Below are 16,015 nucleotides of genomic sequence, written 5' to 3'. Positions count from 1 at the left end.
CAAGTTCCTCAATTAAAAGACCATCCAAGTTATAGGACTTGGTAACATAAAAGAGCTAAGTGAGGTTTAACGATAATGAAATAAGGAAAACACATGTAGATGAGGCCGTTGCTGCTCAGCTAAACTTAAATATCCATTGGAATTTCAGGCCCCTAAGTATCTCTTTGAAGTCTAGACTAGAATAGTGTTTATGAACACTATTTTATCAGATTAATGTATTATTAGTCGTGAATAATGTAAAGGAGCTATGCAAAAATAAAGATTACACATATGAAAGTATATGTAAAACCCTACAAAAATTACATTGTTCTGTTATTTTGAAGCTAGAAGGGTCCTGAAGTTATAAAGTGAAACCTTTTGTATTTGAAACACAATTTATGCCTTTCCCTCAGAAAAGCCTTTTTTTTTTTTTTTTTACATGTAACTCCAAGAGAGAATCTTTTCCAGTCGTTGAAGATAAAGTTCAGTGACGTTGACTTAATAGCAATAATTGTGGTAATATAATGAGGGGGAATGATCAGTCTAGCACATGGCAAAGATCTAAAGATAATGGAATTGTGTTTCAAACCTTCAGAATTACACCGCAGCCGAGGTAGGAGTCCTGTGGTCAGGTTTAAAAGTCCCAGGAAAAAGTGTAACTCTCTTGAAACTATTCAGGATTAGGTGCTTTCAACCCCAAGAGTTGTTTGACAGTCCTGCCCTTTATCGAACGCTCTTTAAAAGGCATGCGTGTTCACACACTCACACACACACACACACACACACTTTCTTTTGATTATACATTATATCAAGAACTGTACACCCCAAATGCAGATGGGGAAATTTCTGCTGGTTTAGTATATGAAAACATGACTCCCTTTTTTGGATAGCTGAAATGTCGCAAACGATGTAACTTCATTTTACTGCACCTCTCCTGGAAAGTACTACCTGAGAAGTAGAAACAGTTCACCCTGTCGGCTTTGAAAAGCCTAATCCTATTTGTTACGGTGGACCTTACATAAAATGGAAATGCAATCTTCAACATGCTTTAAAAACAAACAAACAAAAAAACAACCAACAAGAAACCCCAAGCGCTAGCAATTAAAACCCTCGGCGCCTGCGCTCCGCAAACACTTCTCCCAAATTGGCCTGCACGTGCTGGGTGCTGCCCCAGGGCCACCGGCCGCGCATTCCTCGGGGAAAGCTGTTCTTGTGTGAGGTGCTAAAGCAGACAATACCCCCTCTCCCCACCCTCCACCCTTTCTCGTTCACTCTGCGGGGGGTGGATAACTAGGGCGCGGAATAAGCTTTCTTGACGCGCTGGGGCGCACCGTCCGGCGCCTGAACCCCACTTCCCGCTCCCCCGCCCTAAGGCAGCCGGAGCCGAGCCCCGGGGACCTAGCGAGTCCGGGCGCCAGGCCTCGTCCTGCGGGCCCGTCCGGGAAGCCGGCTCGAGGGGCACTCCCGGCTCCGTGGAGGCGCCGAGAAAACCAGGCTCCGACAAGCTCCGGGCAGGAGTCGGGGCGGGCAGAAGGGCGAGTTCCCCACCACACACTCCGGGGGACGAGGGGAGAGGGGAGGAGGGCGGTGGCATCGCAGCGTGGGGCCGGGAACAAAGACGAGGCAGAGGAGCGGGCCACGCCGACCGACGCCGAGGGCGCCCCGACTTGACGCACGCCGCCGTGCCCGCTGCCCTACGCCGCCGGCGGGCGCGCAGCCTTCGCGAATACGGCTTTGCGCACTGCGGCGGGCTGCGCCGCAACCGAGCTTGCCGGCGGCTCCTCCCGCGTCCTGCGCGGATTGGCGGCGGGCGGTAGCCCGGCTGCTGATTGGGTGGCGCCGGAGCCATTCGGGGCGGCCCCGGCGGGTTCGCCGCCCCAGAGTGATAAGTGCGGCTCCGGACACGCCTCGGCGCCAGCGGTGAGTCGGAGCTCTATGGAGGCGGCCGCGAGTCCCGGGTGGTGGCCGTAGCGGCGACTCCTCTGAGCTGAGCGCTTCTAGCCGGTCCCGACTCCTTCCTCCCCCTTCCCTCCCCCTTTTTTGTTTTCCGTTCCCTTTCCCCCCTTCCCCGTCCCCGACGACCGGATCCTGAGGCGGCAGCTGCATTGGCGGCTGCTGAGTTCTGGGTGAAGGTGAGTGCCGCGCCGCCGCCGCGAGGAGCGCTCTAAAATGGCCGCCGCGCCCAGGCCGCTTCTTCTCCAGCGGCACAAAATGGCGGCCGCGGGCATCGGGCGGGGCGGCCTTTAAGAGCGTGTCCTCCGCGCTTCGGGGCCCTGGGAATTCTTCCCCTTTGTTCTCCCTTCGCGTTGTCGACCGAGTAGAAGACGGCCACCCCTGCGGCCCGCGCCGTCCTGGCGGCTGCGGGGCTGGGGTCCGGGCGGGCCGCGGCGCGGGTGCATTCCGAGGGGAGAGCGTGGAGGGGCCGCACGCGCCGCAGCGGGGAGGACGCGGACCGCGGGGGGCCCAGCCGTTGGCGCGGGACCAGCCGAGGAGCAGGAGTCCCGCAGACCGGCCTCCCGGCGGGGAGGTGTGTGAATCCCCGAGGCCGGCCCTGAGCGCCGGGGGTCCTTCGTGGGGGTGGGGAGGGCGAGGCGGCCCCGGCGGCCCCTCCTGAGCCCGGAGAGAGAAGAAAACGAGGGTGTCTCCTTTGTCGGTTGGGGAGGGAATGGAGGCGAGGGTCGGCCCCTGGGGAGTGGGGGCCCGTGGGGGGCGGCGGGTGGGAAGGAGGCCGCCTGCCCACGGAGAACAAAGAGCCGGGCGCCGCCGGCCTCCCCTCGCCGGCCGCTTCGCGGGGCGCCCGGCGGAAACGCTTCCCCGCCTCCAGCCGGCGGGGAGGGCTCGGCGCTCTTTGTTCCCAGGAAGGGAGGAGCGGGCGGAGGCCCCGCTGCCATGTTGCCGGCCGGGCCTCCGCCTGCTGGCGCCGCGCTGGGCTCCCCTCTGGGCGCCTCCCCGGTGCCCCCCGCGGAGGAGTGAACTGTGGGGACCGGGAACCGCCGGCAGTCGGCTGTCCCCGCTCCGGGCTTGGGCGGGTCGTTGGCATCAGCCCTCGGGGTCTTTCCCACATAAAGTGCCCGGTTGATGGTTAGATTTTCTATTGCTGATCTCGGTGTTAAAGGAGGGAGAATGGCTTTTTCTCAGAGAGTCTCTTACCAGCCGGGATGTTTTTGTATGTATGCGAAGGCGCTTTGCATCCTTGGGCACCAGGGAATTTCCAGTTGGCTTAACAACTACATCTTACAGCCCGTTTGCGAGTCTGGGACCTGCAGTGCAGGGCAAGTTCCATCGACTGCGGGCCGCCCGGAGTGAATGATAATTGAGGCGGGTTGCAGATTTGTGTGTGAGCAGCGTCTAATTTTGCACTCTTTCTCATTCTAGGTTTTTCATTTCTCCCACCCCCGTCCCTCCCCACCCCATCCATTAATATTATTCTTTTGAAGATTCTTCATTGTCAAGCCGCCAAAGTGGAGAGTGCGATCGCAGAAGGGGGTGCTTCTCGTTTCAGGTGTGTGTAGCTTTATTCTGGGCAACTGTTAAAGACCCGTCCCAAAACCAAAAGAATCGCCACACTAAATAATTCTGAATAAATGTGCTGTACATTTAATTTATAATATGTCTTGTTCGTTTTTCTTGGAAGTCCTTAAATGTTCATTATCTTCTGTTAATTGCCATGTGAAAATAAATGTAATCAATCATTTGGCGCAAGTTCAGTCTTATCTGTGGTGTAATTTTCTAAAATACAGAATAATTAAAGAGATCCTTTATCCCCCTGAATGAAACATAATTGGGGTCTAGTTTTTTAAAATGTTTTTCTTTTAATTAGTGCTTCTTCGGGCGGAGGAGGAAGTAGGGGTGCACCTCAGCACTATCCCAAGACTGCTGGCAACAGGTAGAGTAAACATGTAAAAACAATGAGTTTTACAAATAACAGATTGTGTTAATAATCTTTGTCATGCATAACAAAGTAATTACAGCACTAGACATCAGGAATCCCAACCTAATGATTTCTGCAAAAGAACCTAAATTTAGCTTATACATGCAACATGGTCATGAGACTTCGAAAATGTTGGTTCCCAGGGTGGGGCAGCATTGGCAGCACCTGGGAGTCTCTTAGACATGTAAATCCTCAGCCCAGCCCGGCCCGACCCCGACCCACTGCAGCAGAAACGAGTGGGCCCAGCAACCTGTTCTAACAAAAGCCCGTAAGGCGATTCAGATGCATACTTGTTTGAGAACCACTGATTGAGTTTTTTAGTTGTAAGGGAAATTGAGAAACCCTAAACTGAAATTTGTTTTATTTAGAAGGATTTGTGATCAGTATGACAGTTGATATATGTGTTTGGGTGCTACATTTTAAATTGTCTTAATTTCAATTATAAATATATTTTTATTAGCGAGTTCCTGGGGAAAACCCCAGGGCAAAACGCTCAGAAATGGATTCCTGCACGAAGCACTAGACGAGATGACAACTCCGCAGCAAACAACTCCGCAAATGAAAAAGAACGACATGATGCAATCTTCAGGAAAGTAAGAGGGTAAGTTTATAGGTCTCCTTGGTCTTTTAACAAATGCCGGTGTGGTGTGGGTGGTTTTAAAGAGCAGCACCATCAGTATTTGGGGGCTTAGACTTGCTTTCAGCCTGTTGTGCTGACATTGCCCGTGTCTGGTGTGTAACCCAGTGAAGTGCACAGAACAGGTCTTAGCTCCTGCTTCTGGCCTTGCTAATAGGGGGGCTCTTGTTCTCTGGTTTTTGAGGACGAGTGAAAGATTTGTCAGACAGCTGGGGACCCCTAATCTAGATTACAGTGACAGGGTTTTTTAAGTCTCTTTGGTTAGATGGGTACAAAGAAATGTCTTGATACTAAAGGGAGACGATAGAAGAAAACATGAACATAATTTAAAAACTGTTTTTCAAGTTAATAATTCTTTGTGTGTTAGCTGACACTTACGTGTGATTCCTTTTTCCCCAGCATACTAAATAAGCTTACTCCTGAAAAGTTTGACAAGCTATGCCTTGAGCTCCTCAATGTGGGTGTAGAGTCTAAACTCATCCTTAAAGGGGTCATACTGCTGGTAAGTTAACTGAAAGGGTAAAAAAAATATTAAACCAATCTTGGGTTTTTTCACACTTGTATTATTGCTGAGAACTCTGAGGTATGAGCTAGGTAAATGTTTTTGAATAGTGATTTTTTTAAAACCCACTAACTTAATGGCATCAAACTTAAAAGGTGGTTTTTTAATTGTTCATACTATTGTTGCATGGAAAGTTAATGGGCTTATCGTAAACAGGCCTCTTTGGGGGTTTTTGTTTGTTTTTCATTCTGTGGAAAACGCCAGTTTTGATCTTGGGTGAATTTGCATGATAGTGATAGAACATTCCAGTGTCTGTTTACAGTTCTGATGTTCAGCATACTGGTCACAGGGAGGGGAGGGGGAGCCAGTGACTAGTACAAGATCTGTATAACTGGGCTTTAATACACTGAGTGGCCAGATTATTATGACCACCCCACCAGTACTTCATTGACACTTCCAAAAATACTGAATATTGAAAACTTCCTAAGCAAATATTCTCAAGGTTTTATTATTATTTGCGTAACTAATTCACTTCATTGTACTGATGGGGTGGTCATAATAATCTGGCCACTCAGTGTATACTATAATAGCTAACCGTTAAATACTTGTGTTTTTCTAAGCACTTTACTTGCATTGTCTAATTCAGTTTATACTGTAAACCTTACAAAAGAGGGGTTTTTTTATTCCTAAATTACAAGTGAGGCATGGAGAATTTGTCAGAAATTTGAGAAGATTAAGAGTGCAACGAATCATTACGTTATAAAGGAAGGATTAAGTTGTCATATTTAGTATTTTTAAAATGACATTTCCTGTAGATTGTGGACAAAGCCTTAGAAGAGCCAAAGTATAGCTCACTGTATGCTCAGCTATGTCTGCGATTGGCAGAGGATGCACCAAACTTTGATGGCCCAGCAGCAGAGGGTCAACCAGGACAGAAGCAAAGCACAGTAAGTGGTAGTGCTTCCTTTGCCTATTTTTTAAAGTTGATTTGAAAGATTTCATTAATAAAACTTTCCAAATGTTTTTTGTTTTTAATAGACATTCAGACGCCTCCTAATCTCCAAATTACAAGATGAATTTGAAAATCGAACCAGAAATGTTGATGGTGAGGATTTATATTTGATATTAAGTAGTACTGTACATTTTCAACTTAATTCTGAATGTTGACTTGAATTCTTTATTTTTTCCAGTCTATGATAAGCGTGAAAATCCCCTTCTCCCCGAGGAGGAGGAACAGAGAGCCATTGCTAAGATCAAGATGTTGGGGAACATCAAATTCATTGGAGAACTTGGAAAGCTTGATCTTATTCATGAATCTATCCTTCATAAGTGCATCAAAACAGTAAGTATGATTGAGAATTAGGCTTAGATAATCACAATTATTTGGGGGAAATGAGTCAATTATAATTGTTTCTGCCATCTGAGAATGTTAGTCGACTAATTATTTTAGATGACCAGCAAAACTTGAATGTTCTGAACATGGAAGTAAGTATGCAGTGCAGTAAGGTAGGGGTAAAACTGATGGGATTCCTTCACAGTTCAAATAGAAAGTACTGTTAGATTTGATAGGAACTCTGAGTCAATGCAAACATAAGGGAAAGTACTACATAAACATACGATTTTTGTCAACATATGGGTCATTTCTTTTGGTAGCTTTTGGAAAAGAAGAAGAGAGTCCAACTCAAAGATATGGGAGAGGATTTGGAGTGCCTCTGTCAGATAATGAGGACAGTGGGACCTAGATTAGACCATGAACGAGCCAAGGTACGTGTGTTACTAACAAACAATATGAGTAGTTTATCTTGATTTCCTTAAAAACAGATGACTTTTTATGATAAAGGGGATTGCCATATTTAATCATTAACCTTGATTAGAATCTGGAAGTCTTAAAAGCCTTAAGTAGTATACATTTGCCATAACACTTTTAACGATTTTTTTTTTTATTTTACTTTATTAGTCCTTAATGGATCAGTACTTTGCCCGAATGTGCTCCTTGATGTTAAGTAAGGAATTGCCAGCGAGGATTCGTTTCCTGCTGCAGGTAAAACTGGTTTCTTTAATTATGTTGATGAGCTCACTTTTTCTGTTTAGAATATTAAAATGAAATTCATTAAAACTATTTTTAAATTAAAGGATACCGTAGAGTTGCGAGAACACCATTGGGTTCCTCGCAAGGCTTTTCTTGACAATGGACCAAAGACGATCAATCAAATCCGTCAAGATGCAGTAAAGGTAAGAGTTTTTTCTTTTATCAGGTGGGCTTTAAGATTATGAGCCCTCTTAAAACTTGTTTGAGACTATCTCATCTTACTAGTGGAGCTCAGAAATTATAAATAGTACCCTGATAGTCTATAATTTTTCTGCTTTCCCCCAAAATAAGAATTTTAGTTTTATGTAAGTGTCCAAAACAAGTATTCTATTCACTTTATTTCTAAAGGATCTAGGAGTGTTTATTCCAGCTCCTATGGCTCAAGGGATGAGAAGTGACTTCTTTCTGGAGGGACCGTTCATGCCACCCAGGATGAAAATGGATAGGGACCCACTTGGAGGACTTGCTGATATGTTTGGACAAATGCCAGGTGATTTTGAGCAAAATAGTGGTTTGGTTAAATTTAAAAATCAGTGTAACAAAATAGAATTGTAAAATGATGTTCCATGTATGTATTTCAAGGTAGTGGAATTGGTACTGGTCCAGGAGTTATCCAGGATAGATTTTCACCCACCATGGGGCGTCATCGCCCAAACCAGCTCTTCAATGGCCATGGGGGACACATCATGCCTCCCACACAATCGCAGTTTGGAGAGATGGGAGGCAAGTTTATGAAAAGCCAGGTAAGAAAAACTTAAGAATGTTTAAGCAAAAAGTATTAAACCCTGTAACGTGATTTAGTTTTGCTTTTTAAAAAGTGCAAATACTTTAGGGACATGTGTGTTTATCTAAACCAAATTTACATCTGTGGCAGTTGTTTTAAACTGGGTGAAATACTTGTCCTTAAGATTAGTAAAGTATTAGTAAAATCACATCACTTTATTTCCTGTTAGGGTTAGATTTTTGTTCTTCCCTGTTTCATCTTTTACTTTCTCTGGGCAAATTCAGTTAAGCTTTCCTTATGGCTTGGCTCATCCCTTTGGTACTTTATTACCATAATTTGTGGACCCCTTTTTATCTAGACTTTCTTTCTCCCTTTCTGAAATAGGGGCTAAGCCAGCTCTACCATAACCAGAGTCAGGGACTCTTATCCCAGCTGCAAGGACAGTCGAAGGATATGCCACCTCGGTTTTCTAAGAAAGGACAGCTTAATGCAGATGAGGTACATTTGCCTATGTTACTTGATATACCACAGTTTGTCAATTCAGAAATTGCCCGATGATTATAAAAAGACGCGTTAGAGGACTTAAATGCTGGAATTCTTCATCTTCTTTCTTCCTTTTTCTGTACTACTTTTTCTATCTTTATATGTCCAGCGTCCTATGAGCGAAGATTATGAGATATGAGGGCAAGTTTTCTTAAAGTGTTTAGTGAGAACAAGGAAAATGGTTGTCAAGATTTTGATTGTGATTTCCCTCTAACTAGAATGACTTAACATTAAAACAAGATATTTCCTAAACTCTAATTACATTTTCTGGTTATGTTAGTGATGCCAGTCCTAGGAGAATTCTGATATAAGTGTAAGAATTAATAGTATCTGATTCTCCTATGGATCAGATCTTCAGGGTTCTAGACAGAAATTAAACCTGTTAACAAAGAGTACCTTTTTAGTTATTGGTGAAACTTACATCCTGCCCTAGGACTTTGGAATGTTGCATTTGGTGTCTTACCAACTGCATGTTGTTAACTTTGGTATCTGTTTTGATTTGTCTTCAATTCTAGATTAGCCTGAGGCCTGCTCAGTCGTTCCTAATGAATAAAAATCAAGTGCCAAAGCTTCAGCCCCAAATAACTATGATCCCTCCTAGTGCACAACCACCACGCACTCAAACACCACCTCTGGGACAGGTATAGCAACTTCTACTTCATACTTTCTGAAGATGTCTAAACATTTTCTTAGTGTATTCCCTCTAAATTCACAAGTTTATTCTTTAATTTTTTATTAAAACATTCACACTTACTATGTTGTTTTTTAGACACCTCAGCTTGGTCTCAAAACTAATCCACCACTTATCCAGGAAAAGCCTGCCAAGACCAGTAAAAAGCCTCCACCCTCAAAGGAAGAACTACTTAAACTAACTGTAAGTTTCAGATAATCTCCTAGTCTAGATCATGAAGTATATTTGGTTTGATTTTTTTGGTTTTTTTTAGAAAAAGCACTGAAGACATTTGGATTGTGTTCTTTTCAGGAAACTGTTGTGACTGAATATCTGAATAGCGGAAATTCGAATGAAGCTGTCAATGGTGTAAGAGAAATGAGGGCTCCTAAACACTTTCTTCCTGAGATGTTAAGCAAAGTAATCATCCTATCACTAGACAGAAGTGATGAAGATAAAGAAAAAGCAAGTTCTTTGATCAGTTTACTCAAACAGGAAGGCATAGCCACAAGTGACAACTTCATGCAGGTAGAATACTTTTCTGATTCTGTGAGGACTCTTTCCATTCAAATTTAAGAATGAATAAACTGACTGTTACATATTCCTTTTAAGGCTTTCCTGAATGTATTGGACCAGTGCCCCAAACTGGAGGTTGACATCCCCTTGGTGAAATCATATTTAGCACAGTTTGCAGCTCGTGCCATCATTTCAGAGCTGGTGAGCATTTCAGAACTAGCTCAACCACTGGAAAGTGGCACCCATTTTCCTCTCTTCTTACTTTGTCTTCAGCAACTAGCTAAATTACAAGATCGAGAGTGGTTAACAGAACTTTTTCAACAAAGCAAGGTCAATATGCAGAAAATGCTCCCAGGTAAGAGAATGATGGGGAGTTTTTTGTTTTGCTTTTGTTTTTTATGCTAAGTCTAGATTCCTTAGTACCTTGAATGGAATTGTGTAGGTCAGATGGTGTGTCTGTCCTGCCCAGATAATAAGCATTACCTCATACAAGTAGATTTCACTTTGTTATTAAAAAGTCATGATTTCTAACTACTTTAATTTGCTTCAAATGTCAAGAGTTTTCTTTGCTGGGTTAGCGCTTTATTCTTTTTCATGAATCTTGTACATTTGGAAAATTGTCACCTGATACAAAAATGGCTTTGTCTTTTCAGAAATTGATCAAAATAAGGATCGCATGTTGGAGATTTTGGAAGGAAAGGGACTGAGTTTCTTATTCCCACTTCTCAAATTGGAGAAGGAACTATTGAAGCAAATAAAGTTGGATCCATCCCCTCAAACCATATATAAGTGGATTAAAGATAACATCTCCCCCAAACTTCATGTAGATAAAGGATTTGTGAACATCTTAATGACTAGGTAAGAAAATGTTGGCCGCCTACAAAACATCTGTAGGGTAAGGGATTAAGAATTGTCTGTTTTTAGTTAGAAAATTTACTTTTGGATTCTAATAAGATCTTTTTCTCTGTAGCTTCTTACAGTATATTTCTAGTGAAGTAAACCCACCCAGTGATGAAACAGATTCTTCCTCTGCTCCTTCCAAAGAGCAGTTAGAGCAGGAAAAACAACTGCTTCTTTCTTTCAAGCCAGTGATGCAGAAATTCCTTCACGATCATGTTGATCTACAAGTCAGTGCCCTCTATGCTCTGCAGGTGCACTGCTACAACAGCAACTTCCCAAAAGGTGAGAGGACCAGCCTCAGAAAAGGGGCAGGTAGGGGGCGACTTTTACACAGCACATTAAGTAATGAGATGACATTTTGTTTTTAGGCATGTTACTCCGCTTTTTTGTTCACTTCTATGACATGGAAATTATTGAAGAAGAAGCTTTCTTGGCTTGGAAAGAAGATATAACCCAAGAGTTTCCGGGGAAAGGCAAGGCTTTGTTCCAGGTAAATGTTACGCTGGAGAAATTTGGTCTGCTTTTTCCAGTTTACTTGGTCTTACTGTGATGACAAGTCTTTAAAACTGAAATACAAGCAAAATAGTCATAATGGTTTGAAGGTACCATTCTGCGCTGTCATGCTGTGGTAGAGTAGGTAGTTAGCTTCAGCAAAATGAGGTAAAGCTATGAAGTAAAAGGCTTCAGTACTTTGTGTAAAATGTTAGGTTAGAAGTGGCTAATTTTAAGTGAAGCCACTTAAAGGCTGGGTGAGATTGCAAGGTGGGTTTAAGCCTTTTTTTTAATGCCATTAAAAAGGAGATTGTTTTTTCTCATAGCTTGATTTTCAGTCTTACTGAGTGGAATTCTGGTTCTAGGGGATTCTAAATGACAGCAGGTTCCAGGCCAGATACAGAGATTCTGACTTCATAGGTCTGTGGTACACGATCCAGGTGATTGTTAGACTAGTGTTCCAGGGGACCAGGCCTTGAGAAACTGGTCTACAGTATCTTATCTACTCCTAAGGCTCTATGAGGATCAGTCACCCTTGCAGCATTTACACTTAGCTCTGTCCTTGGAGAGACTGATCCCCCAATTTTGGGGTGCTAGACATTTATTTAGGAATCTTCTTTTGACATTTTTTAAGAGAGGGGAAGGGAGAAAGAAACATCAGTCAGTTGCCTCACACACACAAGCTGGCTGGGCATCGAACCCATAGCCCAGGCATGTGCCCTGGCCTGGAAGCAGACCCGCAACCTTTGGGTGTATAGGACGACACACCAACTGAGCTACACCAACCAGGGGTAGGAATCTTCTTTTCCCCCCTCTCCTTCACAGTATAGCTTTAACAGATGTAGTTTTGGAAAGAGCATCTGTCTCCTAAAAGGATCCTGAAATAACGAGTGGTGTCAAAAAATGACATCTGAGCTAACTTACCATAAATAGTTTATATCAGTAGTCACCAACTTTTCGAACCTCATGGACACCAGTGGTCTGCCGACCACCATTTGGGACTGCTGGCTTGTATGATATCCAAACTTTAAATAATGAATACTTTAAAAAATAACTTTAAAGCTAATATATAAATAGTATATTTGCTCTATGTCCTGGAGACAATTATAAAAGATAAACATAAAACTGCTGTCCTTGGGTGGGTGCTAATTCGGTCTTCAAAGCTTCTGTTTTGAGTTTTTCCGTCAGTACTACCTATTTTTTTACGTTACAAATTAATTTACAGGTGAATCAGTGGCTAACCTGGCTAGAAACTGCTGAAGAAGAAGAATCAGAGGAAGAAGCTGACTAAAGAACCAGCCAAAGCCTTAAATTGTGCAAAACATACTGTTGCTATGATGTAACTGCATTTGACCTAACCACTGCGAAAATTCATTCCGCTGTAATGTTTTCACAATATTTAAAGCAGAAGCACGTCAGTTAGGATTTTCTTCTGCATAAGGTTTTTTTGTAGTGTAATGTCTTAATCATAGTCTACCATCAAATATTTTAGGAGTATCTTTAATGTTTAGATAGTATATTAGCAGCATGCAATACTTACATCATAAGTTCGCAAGCAGAAGGCAGTCTATTGCAAGGATCTTCTTTGCTGCCAGTTATCATAGGCTGTTTTAAGTTAGAAAACTGAATAGCAACACTGAATACTGTAGAAATGCACTTTGCTCAGTAATACTTGAGTTGTTGCAATATTTGATTATCCATTTGGTTGTTACAGAAAAATTCTTAACTGTAATTGATGGTTGTTGCCGTAATAGTATATTGCCTGTATTTCTACCTCTAGTAATGGGCTTTACGTGCTAGATTTTAATATCCTTGAGCCTGGGCAAGTGCACAAGTCTTTTTAAAAAGAAACATGGTTTACTTGCACAAAACTGATCAGTTTTGAGAGATCGTTAATGCCCTTGAAGTGGTTTTTGTGGGTGTGAAACAAATGGTGAGAATTTGAATTGGTCCCTCTTATTATAGTATTGAAATTAAGTCTACTTAATTTATCAAGTCATGTTCATGCCCTGATTTTATATACTTGTATCTATCAATAAACATTGTGATACTTGATATAGTTGTGTGTGACTTTAAGTTATCATCCACCAACTTACAAGTTTGGGAACTTTAAATTCTTACTACTTTACCTTTCCATGATGAGACAACTTCTCAGGTCAGGTTATTGGAAATAATTTATAAACAATTCCTGTAATCAAAGGCAGTGCTGAGATCATAAGTCTCATAATAAGTACATAGCAACAAACTTGGGTGGTGAGTAGAACCAATGTTTGTGTCCTATTTGAGTCAGAGAAGCTTGCCCTTAACTATTTTGGCAGGCCTCTTCACTGACATTCTAACATACATAATAGACTTAGAGCTTTTGGTGGATATCCTGAGTACAATGAAATTAAAGCTAAGTAGAGACATGCAGATGAATTTTTTAATGTTTTGATTTTAGAGAGGGAGAGTTCTAGAAACATCAGTGAATGATGAATCATTGCCTCCTGCAAGCCCCCTACTTAGGGATTGAGTTCATAACCAGGGCATGTGCCCCAACCAGGAATGGAACTGACCTCCCTGCAGACCACTTTAGATAAAGAGAACTTAGGAAGCTGACTGCTGGGCTGTGGAATTAATGAGCTATAAATTGCATTATTCCTGGCCTTCTGCCCAACCTTTCCCTTAAAGGGGACATTGGAGTTAGCCTGGTAAATGTGTATAGTAGGTCTTTGCTTCAGTTTACAGCCAGAATTCCTCTAATTCAGCTAGGACCAAAGGAAGTCTTAGGCCTGATGTGTAGTTGTCTTTGGTTATAGAAGTCGGGCTTTCACATACCACTCACATGCTTCAAGAACAACTCAACAGACAATGAGTTGGGGCGTGGGTCTGGGAAGTGGGGCAGGCTGGGAGAGGACAATGGGGGTGGGAAGGAAACATGTAATACTTTAAACAAAAAAAACCTCATGCTCCCTTGAATAATCCATCTTCCTCCAAACAGTATTGTATAACCTACCATACTATGGAACATTATTTGGATGTACTCAGCATGCACCTTGTATGAATAATGCCTTTAGCATCAGCACACAATTATGCAGTGACTTACCTTAAAAATAAGATTCCACATCTTTTACTATCCCTTTGAGAGAGTTGTCTCTTCATTTTGCCAGTTCCTTTTCCATTCTCAAACAGGCTGCGCTCAAATAACACCAAAGCTTTCTCAAGATCAATAACCAGGGCTATGTTCAGTAGTTTTCATTCTGTAGGCAGAATTGGAAAGTAAATCATTCCCTGGGATTTCTTTTCAGTCAACAAACCTCATTTCTACCTTGTTTGTTGGCTGTTCCTTCTCAGTCTCTGGTGGGAAACACCTCAGCTGCTTAACTGTCAAACCCAACATCTAATCAACTCCTGGCTCTCCCTCCAGAACAGGAATTGGGCAGCTTACCTCTCCTCGTTTCTATCCTGTATGCCCCAGTAGCCTTAACTGGATTCTCTGGCCTGGCCTCCATTTGGTTCCTGGGACACGCCAGGTATTGGAGGTTTTTAATGCCTAGATAACTGGATGACTGGCTACCTCAGCTTCATCAGGTCTTAGCTCAAATGTCACATTTAGTAAGGTCCCTACTGTCCACCTCTTTAAAATGTAACCCTGCACACATATGTCTTCTTTCCTGCTGTTACCTCCATGCCTACCATTATCAGGTGTGCCGGTTAATGGGATTTTTTTCAATAGATGGAGTACACATATGTTGATATATATGCGATTTGATACGTATGTTACTTTGTTGTATTGACAGCAAGCTTCAAAACTTCGTCATATTTTCTGAAGATGTAAACATGGATATTTTAAAAATGTCGAATTTCATGCCAAAAACATTTGCGGCAAGTTTTTAATGTGCCCTTGGCCAGAATTGAACCTGGGACCCTTTAGTCCGCAGGCCGACGCTCTATCCACTGAGCCGAACTGGCTAGGGCGCATTTGTGGGAAGTTTTAATTCATTATTTTGAAGAAAAGTGCTGCTGAAAGTTATCGTATACTTCGAGCAGCTTATGGTGAACATGCTCCATCTCAAGATACTTGTGAACGCTGGTTTAAATGCTTTAAAAGTGATGATTTCGATATGAAAGACAAAGAATGTCCAGGTCAACCGGAAAAGTTTGAAGACCAACAATTACAAGCACTATTGGATGAAGATGCATGTCAAACAAAAACAACTTGCAGAAAGATTAAACGTTGCTCAGTAAACAATTTCAGATCGTTTACAAGCAATGGGAAAGATTTTAAAGGAAGGAAAATGGGTGCCACATAAACAACAAAAGACAAATGAAAAACCGAAAAGTCATCAGTAAAGTGTTTCAATGGCATGAAAGACTTTTTTGCATCTAATTGTGACTGGCGATGAAAAGTGGATTTATTTTGAGAATTGCAAACGCACAAAATCATGGGTTGATCCAGGTCAACCATCAACATTGACTGCAAGGCCAAATTGCTTAGGAAAGAAGACAATCAATGTTCTGCGTTTGGTGGGATCAGGAAGGTGAGGTGTTTTGTGAGCTTCTAAAACCAAGTGAAACCGTTAGTACTGATCGCTACTGACAACAACTAATCAATTTGAACCACACTTTGATCGTGAAATGACCAGAATGTGCCAGAAGACACGGCAAAGTAATTTTGCTTCATGATAACGCACCATCACACACTGCAAAACCAGTTAAAGACATGTTAAAAGATCTTACCTGGGAAGCATTAACCCACCCCCCGTATTCACCAGACCTTGCTCCTTCAGATTACCACTTGTTCCGATTGATGGCGCACACATTTTCTAAGCAGCACTTCAAAATGTACGAAGAAGTGGAAAATTGGGTCTCTGAATGGATTGCCTCAAAACAAGAAAAATTCTATTGGGACGGTATCCACAAATTACCTGAAAGATGGGGGAAATGTGTAGTTAGCGATGGACATTACTTTGAATAAAGCACTTTTGATGTTTCTCTTGAAATTATCGTGTTTTCTTTGATTACAAAATCGCATTAACCAGTACACCTGGTA

At 42.6% G+C, this 16,015-nt stretch overlaps 1 protein-coding gene and 1 non-coding gene across 2 annotated transcripts; both read left to right on the top strand.

The window, feature by feature from the left end:
- Positions 1 to 513: 513 nt before the first annotated feature.
- Positions 514 to 13,038, top strand: EIF4G2 (eukaryotic translation initiation factor 4 gamma 2). Its single transcript, XM_036326883.1, has 23 exons — positions 514 to 592; positions 2,100 to 2,111; positions 3,355 to 3,481; positions 3,800 to 3,865; positions 4,371 to 4,511; positions 4,947 to 5,049; positions 5,865 to 5,996; positions 6,088 to 6,154; positions 6,240 to 6,391; positions 6,703 to 6,813; positions 7,007 to 7,090; positions 7,183 to 7,281; positions 7,487 to 7,628; positions 7,721 to 7,881; positions 8,247 to 8,360; positions 8,921 to 9,046; positions 9,175 to 9,279; positions 9,388 to 9,603; positions 9,688 to 9,946; positions 10,245 to 10,449; positions 10,562 to 10,773; positions 10,860 to 10,981; positions 12,209 to 13,038. Exons 1-23 carry the CDS (start codon positions 514 to 516, stop codon positions 12,272 to 12,274), a joined length of 2,901 nt encoding a protein of 966 aa, XP_036182776.1. The 3' UTR covers positions 12,275 to 13,038.
- Positions 8,410 to 8,550, top strand: LOC118665612. Its single transcript, XR_004970708.1, has one exon. It is a non-coding gene; the product is annotated as a small nucleolar RNA SNORD97 (small nucleolar RNA).
- Positions 13,039 to 16,015: the final 2,977 nt, after the last annotated feature.

The sequence above is a fragment of the Myotis myotis genome, unplaced genomic scaffold (genome assembly GCF_014108235.1).
Source record: "Myotis myotis isolate mMyoMyo1 unplaced genomic scaffold, mMyoMyo1.p scaffold_m19_p_10, whole genome shotgun sequence".
Classification (NCBI taxonomy): Eukaryota; Metazoa; Chordata; class Mammalia; order Chiroptera; family Vespertilionidae; genus Myotis; species Myotis myotis.
The sequence above is the reverse complement of the archived record's forward strand: the minus strand, read 5'-3'. Positions and strand labels throughout refer to the sequence as shown.

What these genes read in the sequence shown, in the direction of transcription:
- EIF4G2 (XM_036326883.1), top strand. Translation starts at nt 514, where the DNA reads ATGATCAGTCTAGCACATGGCAAAGATCTAAAGATAATGGAATTGTGT. An exon ending in TTCATAAGTGCATCAAAACA is followed by an intron (nt 6,392 to 6,702) that starts GTAAGTATGATT and finishes TTCTTTTGGTAG; the next exon opens with CTTTTGGAAAAGAAGAAGAG. An exon ending in TAGACCATGAACGAGCCAAG is followed by an intron (nt 6,814 to 7,006) that starts GTACGTGTGTTA and finishes TTACTTTATTAG; the next exon opens with TCCTTAATGGATCAGTACTT.